Source organism: Dryobates pubescens, chromosome 12, assembly GCF_014839835.1.
Source record: "Dryobates pubescens isolate bDryPub1 chromosome 12, bDryPub1.pri, whole genome shotgun sequence".
Lineage (NCBI taxonomy): Eukaryota > Metazoa > Chordata > Aves > Piciformes > Picidae > Dryobates > Dryobates pubescens.
The window spans coordinates 170,462-184,354 of NC_071623.1; the positions used below are offsets into that span (position 1 = coordinate 170,462).

Below are 13,893 nucleotides of genomic sequence, written 5' to 3' on the forward strand. Positions count from 1 at the left end.
GAGTAGGAGCTCAGCTTTTGTACATTTCTGTGATGACTCCTCTGTACACTACTGTTTTCAGCACTGTATCTTCCATGCCTATAATCCTGTTAAAAGTTTCAGCTATCAGCATAGAACAGGATCGCAAGTAAAGCATTTTGAGGTGACAAGACAGTGTAAGATAAAGTAGAGATTAAATTAGCACAGTAAGTGGACAACACGCATGCTGCCACACATCTGTTTGGGATGGGAAGACCAAAATCTAGAACAGTATCTTTTTGGTTTCTGAATGTCTGGAATTTCCATGTTTATATATACATCTTAGTAACTCCAATTTCCTGCCTTCCCATTCTGATTGTTTCTATGAATAGTGAATTTGAGATAAAGTGCTTAACATTTTAAGTCTAACTCCTTCACTAACGTCTGGGAAGGACATTTTTAAGAGATGCTACCTAGACAAGGTTGTAATCTGTGTTGAGTCAATACATATTTACTGTCTAGAGAAAAGGAGAAAATAAGTACTTAATGTACTGCCATTAATCAACATGTGTTAAATAGGCTCTTCCTGATTTTTTTTCCAACCTGACATATGCTATGCTTTTGTTGCTCTCCCCCCTTTTTTTTCCCTCCAAAAAGAAAGCCATCTCTTTTCAGTCACACCAACAATTGAAGGACCTTTGTTATTAGCATAAAATTGTTTTAACTCTGTCCTGTAATGCAAGCTTAACCTTCTTCACATTCTGTATTTGCTTCAACCTGCTTCTGTTTATAGCCACACAATCTGTGCATGTCCTGCATCTACAGCAGATGTTTTACAGAACACTTAACATACGCATTTATCCTTGAAAAGGGCTTCACTTGCACACATCTCATTTCCACTGTGTATAAATTTTACACTTACTTTTCCTGGTATGCTCTGTACTTCCAAGTGTTAAGTCTCTCTGAGCATTCCATCCACCTAAGATTTCTTTCTACATCCCTCTTTTTGGCTTTTAATTTTATTAAATGAGCTCCTTTTTTTTTAGCAGATAATGGAATCACATACTCAAACTTTTTTAACAGAATGCATGGTTGCTCTATAGATTTGTTCTGCATATTGCAATAATGCAACACCTTCTTGTACGATTCCTCCCCAGCTGTGTGAATGGATGTTCATCAACCACACATTTTCCAACTGAAGCAGCTTTCAGAATTGACTGGGTTTACACCTCTGCATTCTTAACTATATGCCTGATTTTCCCTAAGCTTTCGTACTAGAAAAACTGTGCCTGCTAAGCTTCAATCACACATTTGGAATGGATGTGGCTTTTCAGGTAACTGGTACTTTGGGGAGTTCATAGTAACCTTTCTGGACTCAGGATCTGCAGAGGTCCTCTTGTTCCTCTGTGAGTTTTGTCTAGAAAAATGTGCTTTTTATCAAGGTCATGGTTTGTTTGGGTTGGGGTTTTTTTTTTGGTTGTTGGATGGGTTTTTTGTTTGGTTGTGGTTTGGTTTTTGTTGTTTGCTTTTTTTTTTAAGTAATTCAAAACTGCTTTATGATTAAGGCCAACTGGGAAACGGACTGATGCTTCTTCATGTAGTGTTTTCTTACACCACTTCTTGTTTGGTAGGATTTTCCCACAATAGTGAATCAGGCACCTGTAAAAGAGAATGCACTGGGATCAGAATGAAGCCTAACCACTGTAAATCACTTTCATCTAGATCACTGCTTGTGTTTTTCAACACATTGCTTCACAAACGCAGGGATAGACAGACTGAATTAGCCCCTTCTGTTTTATGATAAGCCTTTTCCATTAGAAATGCCTAACAATTCTCACCACCTCTTTCTCATTTTAAACGTGCCCAGTTTGAACTGCCAATTTAGCACAGTATTGTGATTTAATTATCTAAGTTCTAGCATACTACACTTGCCAAGAAGTCATGTCTGTCTTATTTCATCAGGTCACCTGTTTTCAAAATCCTTTTTGGTGGCTATTAACCTCCAAACAAACCAAACCAGCAGAAATGCAAGACTTACTTTCATCATCTGAATCGAATCCAAAGAGCGTCTGACACTTCTTTTGTGCAAGGTGAGCCTCAAGTGCTTCTGAATTACAGTAGATGGTCAAGCAGTTGCCACATCTAAACCTTTCTGTTGATTTACTACAAAATGTATCTTGTTCAGAATGAGTATTTACTTCATCAGTCAAAATTTTTCTACGTTTTGGCATGCTAATGTATCGTTCATCAAGATAACTTGGAGGCAACGGTCTAAAATAGGGTTTTGTTAAAATTACACCATAGGAAGTATTCTCGGTTGCCTGATTTGGTTTAGAAGGTACTTGCACAGCAACAGCATTATTTTGTGGTACATCATGACAATTCTGTAAAACTGGTAACACTGACCCATTTTCTGTCCTTGTTTCATCTGCCATTCTGCTGTTCAAAGGTATTTCTGACGATTTTGACGATGTCTGATCTAGTTCATTGTGCCCATTGACTAGCTGGTCTCTGACAACATTACAGTTTTCCGGCTTTGCGTGCAACACAGGTGTTTTTTGGTCTACCGAACTTAAAACTGCAGTGCTACCCTCAGGTAAACTTTCACTTCCATTGTGAATTACATTATTCGCTTTCTTCTCAACACTTTGAATGTAAGTCTTTGGTTCTGCAGAATCCTTCCTTGACTTCCAAGTTGGAATTGGTAAATCTACAGTTTCTTTTTCATTAACTGGTTCATCATCATCTTGGTAACTACACAGTTCTGAAGGATCATCTGAAGATTCTTTTTCACTTGCATCTTCTGAACATTCTAGTGTTTTATTCAGATAATGCTGAGCCTCGTGATCATACAGCAAAGGGAGCTCCTCAAAGAGCTCACAGCATTCCGCAAAATTACACTGAGCTTTAAAAACACTGTGACTTTTTGTATGTTCTGCAAGTTCAGCTGACAGCTTAAATCTCTGATTACAATTAAAGTGTAAACAAAAATAAACATTTGGATATACATGTCTCTTCAGGTGATCTATAAAATGTTGGGAATCAGCAAATTTTCTCTGGCAGAACCGACATTTTCCATTATTCCATTTCATTATATGCTCCTGCACCTTCAAATCAGTTGGATGAGCTTTTCTTGCATGTTTATTGAGGAATCTTATCTTTTTAAACACTCTAGCACAACCACTAGCAGGGCACTTAAAGGTGCCTTCCTCATCCATAGGATCGATGTCTTTTTGAGGGCAAAAAGCTCCATTCACTTTGTGCATAATAGGCAACTCTCTGTTGGAACTCTCTTCATCTTCAGGCAAACTTTCTGTACTTAAAGCATCAACAACATTATTGAAACAACTGTCACTGCTATTTTCAGTAGCATCATCCTGGTCATTTAGATGGTTTTCCACTGTATTGAATACCTGTTCTGCGTGCTCCTTTTCCACTTGGACCAGCTGGTCAGCACTTGGAGCTATTGCAGTCTCTGGTTCATTATCTTTGGAGCTATCTGAATTCCCATTTTCAAGAGACGGAGAAACACCAGAACATTCTAGTTCATTAAGCACAGGAGCCTGCTGGCCAGCCTCAAGAACTGCAGCAAGATGTTGCCTTTCTATCTTCCTGACATGATTCTTTAAGTGCTTCAGCATAAGTCCTTTTTGTCTGAACTTCCTAGTGCAAAGTACACAGGAAAAACTGCCTTTTTTTTGGTGAGCTTGTGCATGTTTCACGATGTGACCACCAAGAAATTCCTTGTTGCATATCACACAGCAATGCCTCAATACAGTTTGATCTAACATTTCAGAAGCCTCAAGAACTTCATGGTTCTTTCTGGCATTACATTTGGACTGGGCTTCAGAGAGGTCTTCGGGGTCACGCTCCCTGTTGCTTACATCTGTTGAACAGACACATTCCTCGCTCAGAGCCCTATACTCTATCGTCTCTGTACTTGCAATAGAGTTTTCCAGTGTACTTTCACATAAACCGATAAAGGCTTTATCCCCTAATAATGCTAAACAATTCTGCTTGATCATCAAGAAATTCCAAAATTCAGGATCAAAAAACAAACCTTTTTTCAGAATTGGGAGCAATTCAAAACGCACACGGTTTTGAACAGAACTAGTGCACTCATTGTATTCTTCATCTGCACATTTATATAAGTGTTCAACAGTGTAGTAAGATTCCAATGTGCGCTCAAGAAAAAAGATTGAAAGGGCACATATTCTGAGGATCTCTAAGTCATTTGGCAGAAAATGAGCAATTGTTTTATAAATAAGACTTTTCATGTTGGGATCTTCACGAAGGTCCAACTGTAGGGCACATCCACATATCTCAACACATATCTGAAGGCCATCTTCACCAACCTGAAGAATGGAAATTGCAGGGTACGTAATTATATGGTATGGATAATGGTTAAAAGTAAAATAGAAATCAGTTCCACAGAAAAATAACAAAACGCCAAAAACACCTAACAAAGACCAACAAAGAAAAACACAACTAGTATAAGCAATGTCCAAATATCCAGTCATCAGCATCCTATGTATTTATATTTATCCATTTGCAAATAAAGAGTTCAGAAAGCCCTCAAGTGAAGTTCACCAGCAGGATGCATATACATTTTAAAATAATCCTCAAACAGCTTTTCCTTAATGTTACATTAAGCACTTCTTCAGATTTATTTAGAACAGGTAGAAAGATTCAAAACTTAGTAAGATTATAAGGCAGACACAATGGCATCACAGAAGGCCTATTTCTTTAATGAGCCAGGAGGAAGGAAAAAAAGCAACCAACCAAAAAACAAAACAAAAAACCACATACACACAACAAAATCCCACAAAAAAACCCACAACCACCAAAAACAGCAACAAATACCCCAAACCAAACACAAAAAAACCCTACCAGAAACCAAAACACAAACCAAAACAACTGCTCAATGCATCTTTCACATTTATTTCACATATTATTAACTTCCTCATTTATTTATAGAGGATGACCTTCCTTAAACTTACTGCTGACATAAAGAAAAACTCAGCAGTCCATAAAAAGAACACAACCAAACCCAAGCATTTCAAACCACAAACAGGCCAAGGGCAATCATAATATTGAAGCATATTCTGGAACTTGACAACATTAAGTTGATAGTGTGTCCTTCCCTGTTCTCTCTTAACTTTGCACAAAGGTGGCCTTTTGTAGTGGTTTAACCCCAGTCGGCAACTAACTACCACACGGCTGCTCACTCACTATGCCTCCAGCAGGATCAGCTGAAAAGCATCATTTGTTCTGTTCTAATTCAAAAACCAGCACACCATTACACAATGTAAACACAGGTTCTCTTTAACTAGTAAAAAAACCAAACAACAACAAACAAGAGGGATGGGGGAGTCAGGTGGAGTTATACAGAACTTACTTCATCCTTAATCACCTTCATGAAAGGGAAAATTACTCTGACATTTGTAGCAATTCTTAAAAGCTGGTAGCACTGGTCGACAAATACTTGTTTTGACGGGTTAGATTTAAGCTGCAGTTTACTCCAAATGAAGATTAAGTCCCTATAAAGGACAGAATAAAGTATTTTTATTAGATTTTTAGAACTCTATCACTAAGCATGATGCATTACTAAGAACAACTATTTGTATATTCTGTAGCTAAAATCGTATTTGAGAGCATGCTATCAATCTAAGACCACGACTGTATACAGGGCACAACAGAAAATGCACTTTAGGACTTTATTTTAGGCATTCAGGGTATCTCCTATCACCGAGTCAATTCAATGTTCAACAAAGTATTCATATATTCAACTTGGTATCAACTTGCATAATAAAATCAGATGCCACAGCATCTAGCCCTTACCACCACCAAGCAACAAATGTCATGCTAAACATGCTCTTGGGATTAGTTAATAAAAAAAGTTACTTCTAGTGCAAGCATGAAAAATCTTGCAGGAAAATATCTGAATGTGGAAAGTGGAAAGCCTTGTAGAAAACTAGCTTCTGATACAGCCCATTGACAGGAAATATTGACAGTCTCATGTTATGCACATTACAACAAAATTGTCTTTTGCTGCTGTCATCACCAGTTTACTGGCCAACAGCAGTTCCAAGAATGTATCAGGTGCTACAGCTAGACATATATTTCAATCTGCAATTAAACAGCACTTGACTGATACAAGGCAACACAAGAACAGATTGCAGCAGAACTCTTTTGCAGGTAATGCACCTGTGAGCACCTTCACAGCTAATTGAAATTTACAGCCTATAAGGTCTATGAACATTAATTTAGAGACTTGGAAAAGTAATTTGACTTCAAGTTCTGTTATAAGAAAGTTTGCAAGCACAAAGATTTTACACAGAAGTAGATATAGTTAGGACTAACTGGAATGAAAACAGACGACCAATTGACTTCAGCTCTCTGAAGGAAGACACTTTTTTATTCCACCAGCCTCCCTCCCTCAGAAAAACCAAGCCCAGTTACTGACAAAATATTTGGCTGATCTTCTAGAGCCTCTAGTATCTGCTGGATGCAAATCAGATAAGCCTCTCAAAATCTGAAACTAGCTAGTGTGTTTGTGCACCAAGCCATTCAGAAAGCTCACCAAAATTCTCAACCTGAAGTAAAAGAAGAAACAACATTTTTGCTGTAAAATGTTACAGCAGTTAAAGAATACAACTTATTCTCTGTTTTGCCTCACACTATTTCAGAGCAAGCCACTTCAACACTAATCCCAGAGAGTTTCAGGAAAAACTTATTTTTCTAAGATTAGAGTTTTAAGTAGTCTACCATGTGTTCAGACAAGTGTGACAGCTGACACAAGAGAAGAGTCAAAATGGAGAAAAATCAATGTAGAAGCAGCAGCTTCAGTGATGAAGAGCAAGCTGCTAGATCAGTTTAACCACTTGACGATACTCTGATGTGAAATAGTATTTTAGTCTTACTCTTCCATGTAGGCTTCTCCTTCTCAAGCACATTTTACACTTTGATAATCATTACGGATTAAAGTATTCCTGAAGAGCTGATTGGACAGTTTCAACTACTTAAATGCTATTGAATCCAATTTTAATGCTGAAATCAGCAGTACTTGAGATATTTCTGTGCCATTAACCACAGATTACAAACCTGAGATAATGTAGGCAGGAGTAGCCTTCTATTTGGTCAATTATTATGGCACAGTAGACCTTAATGACATTTACTTCTTGCATAGTAGAACTTAGTATTTTAAACACAGGCCTCAGTGTGAACTAGAGACAGGCCCTGAGGCAATTTAAAGTGAGACCACAGCACTCCAGCAAAGATATGCTATCTTTACTAGAGGCAATCAGGTAATCCAGCCTGTTAACCCCCTGCAAAATACCAAAACCTCAGCTACAGCTAGAAAGTCTACCTTTTCTTAGGTACAGATATCACACTTAACCAAAAAGTTACCCAGTTCACAAAATTATGTAAAGACCAAAGACTGAACATGGGGGGGGGGGAAGCCTTGACTTACTAAGCTTATTGCATAGGAACCACTTGAAAACAGCCAAAACTGCATTTTAAAATTGCCTGGAAAAAGAATGCAAGCCATTCTGCTATGCTTGTTCTATCAGAATTTTGGCTACCTTCCTGAAGGGACATCACATTTTAATACTGATCCCGTACAAATAGCTTGTACACAAATATTTCTTGTAAGACTAAGCACAGCTTGCTTATAATTTTTAAGTGGCTTTTCACTTCAGAAAAACCATTCACATCATCTGGATCTAGACTTTATTCTTACTGTCAATAGAAACAGTAAGAGTTTTGGGACAGAAATGGTTTCGGTGTGAAAATTTCCTGCTAGATTCTTGCTAGATCTGCAAGGTCCTCAATTCCAGACAAGACGTGATTGATTTATGCTGTGCTGAAGACATTAAAATATCCTCTAGAGGCAAATACATAATGTGAAGTAATTTAACCTAGCTCCTACCTCTTAAAAAAATTTGAGTTCAAGTACAGTCATGCCTTCATAATCTGTTAAGAATTACATAGATCTTTTGGGATATGAAGTTGTTACAGCTTGGCATCTGTAAAGCTACTCTACCTGCACAGATATAACTGCTCTGAACTCTAAAGACACTCAAGTTCCATATTCTGAATGAAAGACTAAAAACACTGAGATAACTAAATGTTTTTCTTGATAGACAGATATCTATATGCTAGACAGTACTTTTGTCTCTTCTGAAATTCCATTTTGACATTGACTTTGTCAGAACATAAGGACAGACGTCTTGTTCTGTGGAACAGTTTTCAAAAAGGGCGATTGAAGAGGATCAGCTGGGTAAGAGCAAAGCTAAGGTGTTACTAAAACAAAAAATATAAAAAAGTAGGTTTAATTCCAATATTTGAAATTACTTACATGTAAGTAACATCTGCAAATTTCCTGGTAAGTAACAAGTCAGGAGATGTAGCATTTGGGAAGGAATCAGTGAAGTTGAATTCCATTCCAAAGTTAGTCATTGGGCTCACACAAACTTTATACCTGAACTTCTTCATCTGTTCTATGGGGACAGTGGGGCCCAACTTTTTCTAAACAGACTGAATGAAAAATACCACTAGGTGTGTCTATAATACTACAAGGTGTTGGCAATATGTCATATAATTACTCAGGAAAATTTTTATTAGTGAACCAAGCATTATAATGTCTGGCCTTCATTACTTTCTCAAGGGGGAAAAAAAAAGAAAGACAGAGACATCATACTTTTCAATTTCCTGCCTTCTGGGAAGAGGGAAATCCTTCATAGATTCTAAACACCGTATTAGAAGTAGTTATGCAGATTAGTTTTTTAGTTTTCAGTGAAAAGAGATAAACAAATCTGTGTGACTAGGCCTTTTTCCAACAACTACATAATAAAGTAAACAAACTAAGCACACTTTACCAAGGAATGCAGATGTTACTTTAAGTGCAGAAATTACACAGAATGAAGAGAAGGATTATCTTCCTTAGCAATCTTTCAGTTGACAGTTGACTTTTGAGAACTCTTCAGAAAACAATTCTTAGCCATAAAGATACACAACTATCAACCTGATTCAGTGTGTATGAACGCATTCTTCCTTGTTTTTTAGAGGGCCATCATTCATGTTATGGCTTTGTTTGTGCAGTAAAATCTGCAGAATTCATAACATTTTCAGAACATTTTTTTTTTCCTAGACACATTGGTGACATTGCAGTTTGGTTATTACATGAAGCATCATTCAAGTAGCAGAACAGCAAAATACCTGGTTTGTCCATCTACAGACTACATCCTGTTACGCATTGTTAACAACAAATATTTATACGCATCGGCAGCTGAAAGTATATAAAGGTTCACCCTTCTGTTACTGTGAAGCAGCTAATAAGTGTTAAGCACTATGGAGGGTACCACCATACATGATTGTGTTAAAGGCAACAGGCATAAGAGATGCACTAAGAATGTTTTAAAATCATGTTAGAATGTTTTTATCTGGTATTTTAAACTTAAACTACATCTCAAAGTTTAGATGAGTTTCTTTTTAGCAATAAGATTATCTGCTAAGATGCTTTGCCAGAAATAAAGTATTTACCATATACAATACATGTCCCCATTTTGAAGCTGCGGGACTAGGAACGATTCACATAGATGTAAGGCTAAGGTAGTCTTCCCTTCTTTTTCAGTGTTGCAGATGATCTCAATTCCGCTCTTGCAATCAGTCCTCATTAAGTGCTATACAATTAAAATAAAATCAATTTAGATAAATTTGCTAATGTGAAATAAAAACCTATCAGACCTCACTATATTAAAGAAGCTACTGAAAACTGCAGGAATTCACATAGAATTTTTTTGGAACAGCTTTTGTGTATGTCTGTAAATAAGATTTGGATGTATTTAGAGTTCATTCATATTTTTAGAGTAATGGCAATCAGAATAATTGTCTGAGAAATTAAGACTACACAAAAGCATTTTGTTGCACTACAGCAGCTTGTTCTTAAGGTTAAGAAAAGCATGGTTATCTTTTAAGTGCTATTTGTGATGAAAGTAGGGTTGTGTTCAATTGGAATGTCATTTTATCACCAAAAAAAACTCTAATGAAACTTTAGTGTACCAAGCACTGGACCAACATCAATTAAGTTTAAGTGATTTTGCTAAAATAATAGTCAACAGTCAATAGTCAATACACTGAAGTTACAAAATATTATTGACATAAGATATTTTAGAGAATATATCTACATGTAAACTTGACCTAAAACTTGCATTAGGTCAACAAGATTTGTAGTGCTCAACATTTAACTTTCCAAAGTTTAATCCAGCACTAGATCATCAACACTGACATAATTGGCTGATTTTACAGCATTTAGTTGTACAAAAAAAAAAGCTCCATATGCTCCTCTTGACAATTTGTGCACAATAAGCATAATGCACCACTTCATTAAAAATCAATCAATAAATAAATGTATACCGACAAACAGTACCTCCTGGAACAGCTGATCTTCTAATGGTGACATATAAAGACAGGTGAAAAGCGCTTGATGGAAATATAGATCTCGACTGATATCGGGATGATTTATGCAAGATTTGATCAGAGCCATTGCCTCAGGGATGCGTTCACAGGCAATAAGGTATCTGGCACGTAGTTCAAAGAACAGTGGATTTTCAGAGCTTAAATATTTGTTAACTGTACAGAAAAGAAAGATTTAAAGGTAATTAGAATATGAAGTCCAAACAACAGATTTAAATGTAATGGTTTTTTTATAGCACAACGTCAACAAAAAAAATACTAAAGAGGGCCCTGCTAAAAAACCTACTATATATTAAACACCACCAAGAGTCTGTCCTTGTGCTTGGAGTTGTTTTTCCTACACCAGGAATACAATTCTGTACTGTATTTCTAAGGCAAGGTGCTGCAAAGTCTTAGTAAAATAGACACTATATGGCAGCAGATACGAACATCATCAAGAACAAAAAAGTAATCTGTCTCTCGGCACTGGAATCTGGGTGACTGTTGTAAGTACAGGACCACCTTCACTTCAACTGCTGTAATTATAAATATTATTAACATATGTAAATATAATAAAAAATTATAAATATTTTAAATAGAAATAAGGATACTCCATTAAAACAGAGGAAACTAGCTTTTGCTTTAAGTAGCTTTGAAAACCTTGCTTTTCTTTGGACGAGTGGAAAACATGCTTTATCTTCCTCTAAAAAACGTGCTACTGGGCACAATTCTAAATCCCTAAATACCTTTAAATTCTGTTTTTCTGATCTAAATGCTTATGCTAAAGCTCACACTTGAGTGAAATAATTTCAATTATGAGACTCAAAATACTTAACATGCAAGTAATTGAAAAATTATTAAATCCATGGAAGACATGCTTTAGATCTCTATTATAGAAGTCCACACAGATTCTAGCGTCTCTTAGGATTAAAAGTAAAAATAACATTCATGGGTATAAAATGCAATAATGTTGCTTTGAATATATCAAGTGCACTCAGAGGTGTTCACAGCATATTGACATTAAAGTAATATACTGGACAATGGGGCCTGATTTTCCTCTAACATTCTCAATAGCTGCCTTTTAATCCAGTTTCTAATGAAACCACCAAGCAGAAGACAACTGCTAACTCTAGTAGTATTTCGCCAAGTCTGATGGGGGGGACCATTGGGCTCAGTTGGTAGTACATAAGCCTTTTATTGGGAAGGTTGTGAGTTCAAGCCTGCAGTGGGCAGGAGCGTTCACACTGGGCAGCAGTGTCCTCCCTACCTTGCAGAGGGACCTCGACTTCAGCAAGGCCTATGACACCATCCCCCACAGCAAACTGCTGGCTAAGCTGTCAGCTCGTGGCTTGGACAGCAACACTCTGTGCTGGGTTAGGAACTGGCTGGAGGCTGAGCCCAGAGAATGGTGGTGAATGGTGCCACAGCCAGCTGGCGGCCAGGCACCAGTGGCATCCCCCAGGGATCAGTGCTGGGCCCCATCCTCTTTAACATCTTCATTGATGATCTGGATGAGGGGATTGAGTCACTCATCAGCAAGTTTGCAGATGACACCAAGTTGGGAGATGTTGGGTCAGTTAGAGGGCAGAAGGGCTCTGCAGAGGGACCTTGACCGACTGGACAGATGGGCAGAGTCCAGTGGGATGGCATTCAAAAGTCCAAGTGCCAGGTGCTGCACTTTGGCCACAGCAACCCCATGCAGAGCTACAGGCTGGGGTCAGAGTGGCTGGAGAGCTGCCAAACAGAGAGGGACCTGGGGGTGCTGATTGACAGCTGCCTAAACATGAGCCAGCAGTGTGCCCAGGTGGCCAAGAAGGCCAACAGCATCCTGGCCTGTATCAGCAATAGTGTGGCCAACAGGAGCAGGGAAGTCATTGTGCCCCTGTACTCTGCATTGCTTAGGCCATACCTTGAGTCCTGTGTCCAGTTCTGGGCTCCTCAGTTTAAGAAGGACATTGAGACACTTGAAGGTGTCCAGAGAAGGGCAACAAGGCTGGGGAGAGGCCTTGAGCACAGCCCTGTGAGGAGAGGCTGAGGGAGCTGGGATTGTTTAGCCTGGAGAAGAGGAGGATGAGGGGTGACCTCATTGCCCTCTTCAACTCCCTGAAAGGTGGTTGTAGCCAGGAAGGGGTTGGTCTTTTCTCCCAGGCAGCCAGCACCAGAACAAGAGGACATATTCTCAAGCTGTGCCAGGGGAAGTTTAGACTTGAGGTGAGGAGAAAGTTCTTCACCGAGCGAGTCGTTCGTCATTGGAATGTGCTGCCCAGGGAGGTGGTGGAGTCACCGTCCCTGGAGGTGTTCAAGAGGAGATTGGCTGTGGCACTTGGTGCCATGGTCTGGTCATGGGGTTTGCGGTGACAGGTTGGACGCGATGATCCTCAAGGTCTCTTCCAACCTTGGTGATACTGTGATACATCAAAATGGCTTGGGGAAAACAACATCTCTTCTTGTTCAAGCAGCATGTGTGGTGCTTTCCATCACCTTGGAAATCTATTAGGTGCTTACATATGAGTTTACCTCTGCCATGAAGAAGAGTTTTTATATTAATCTGTTTAGAATAATTATACATTTACATTGACTAAATGCATGTATGGAAACCAGAGAGTTTGAGGGACAGAATGCCCATGTATGAGGTGAAACAGGGGAAGACATGAATCTTGGACTCTGTGTTGAAAAACCTCAAGGCCTACTTATCGTGCAAGACAGAAGCTGTCACATACCTATGTTATGCTTCAAAGAACGTCAATCTGTGGAATGCTTATCTAAGAAAATGTATGGATAATGGGAAAACAGCCAGGAACAGACCAGATGTTCCTGCAGACATGAGCAGAAGAACAGGGGGAAAAAACCACCAACACCACATAACCAAAAGAGCCGATGTGGAGAGGAAAAATGTAACTGAGAGGAAAACCCTCCCCTGCCCACTACCAAAAGACATTGCCATGCATGGATAAGAGGAACCAAATGCAAATGAATAGAAAATAGCATGAATATGTAGTATCTAACTGTATATTAACTCTGTAAAGCTTGCACTCAGATGCACACATTTGGAGGGGAAACTCCCCATGTGTCCAGTGCTATGTCTAGCATTGTACATAAATTATTAAAGAATACTTAAGTCTTAGCTGTTGAGTTTTTCTATTTCTCTGTATCAGTCTACAATGCTCTTCTAGAAGTTCACAGAAGGCTGCCTTATTCTCCCTAATGTACTAAAATTGTATTGCTTCTATGTTTCTCTTTAAACCTAAAGACTGCCTTTCCAGCCATTTCAAAATAGACTGCAACATCTCCAAGTATGCTATATTCTATGTAAAAAGAGACACACCAAGGTGTGTGTGTATGTTGGCCTAGGCTTCTCCATGTAATTAATGAACTGAAGACAGGATTTTGTAGTTCACACAGTACATATTTATCAAACTGACTTTTGCAAGTCAGTGACTCAGCAATAATATGCAGTTTTGAACATTTAAAATAGTG

General features: G+C 38.4%; 1 protein-coding gene across 1 annotated transcript in view; it reads right to left on the reverse strand.

The window, feature by feature from the left end:
- Positions 1 to 458: 458 nt before the first annotated feature.
- The window catches only part of ZNF654 (zinc finger protein 654), a 36,963-nt gene continuing 23,528 nt past the window's right edge, over positions 459 to 13,893 (reverse strand). Inside the window, exons 5-9 of the mRNA XM_054165878.1 lie at positions 10,391 to 10,593; positions 9,505 to 9,644; positions 5,357 to 5,498; positions 1,997 to 4,313; positions 459 to 1,617 (exon numbers count right to left, since the gene is read on the reverse strand). Coding sequence (XP_054021853.1) covers positions 1,610 to 1,617; positions 1,997 to 4,313; positions 5,357 to 5,498; positions 9,505 to 9,644; positions 10,391 to 10,593 — 2,810 coding nt within the window. The 3' untranslated portion in view covers positions 459 to 1,609. The remainder of the gene's footprint in view (positions 1,618 to 1,996; positions 4,314 to 5,356; positions 5,499 to 9,504; positions 9,645 to 10,390; positions 10,594 to 13,893) is intronic.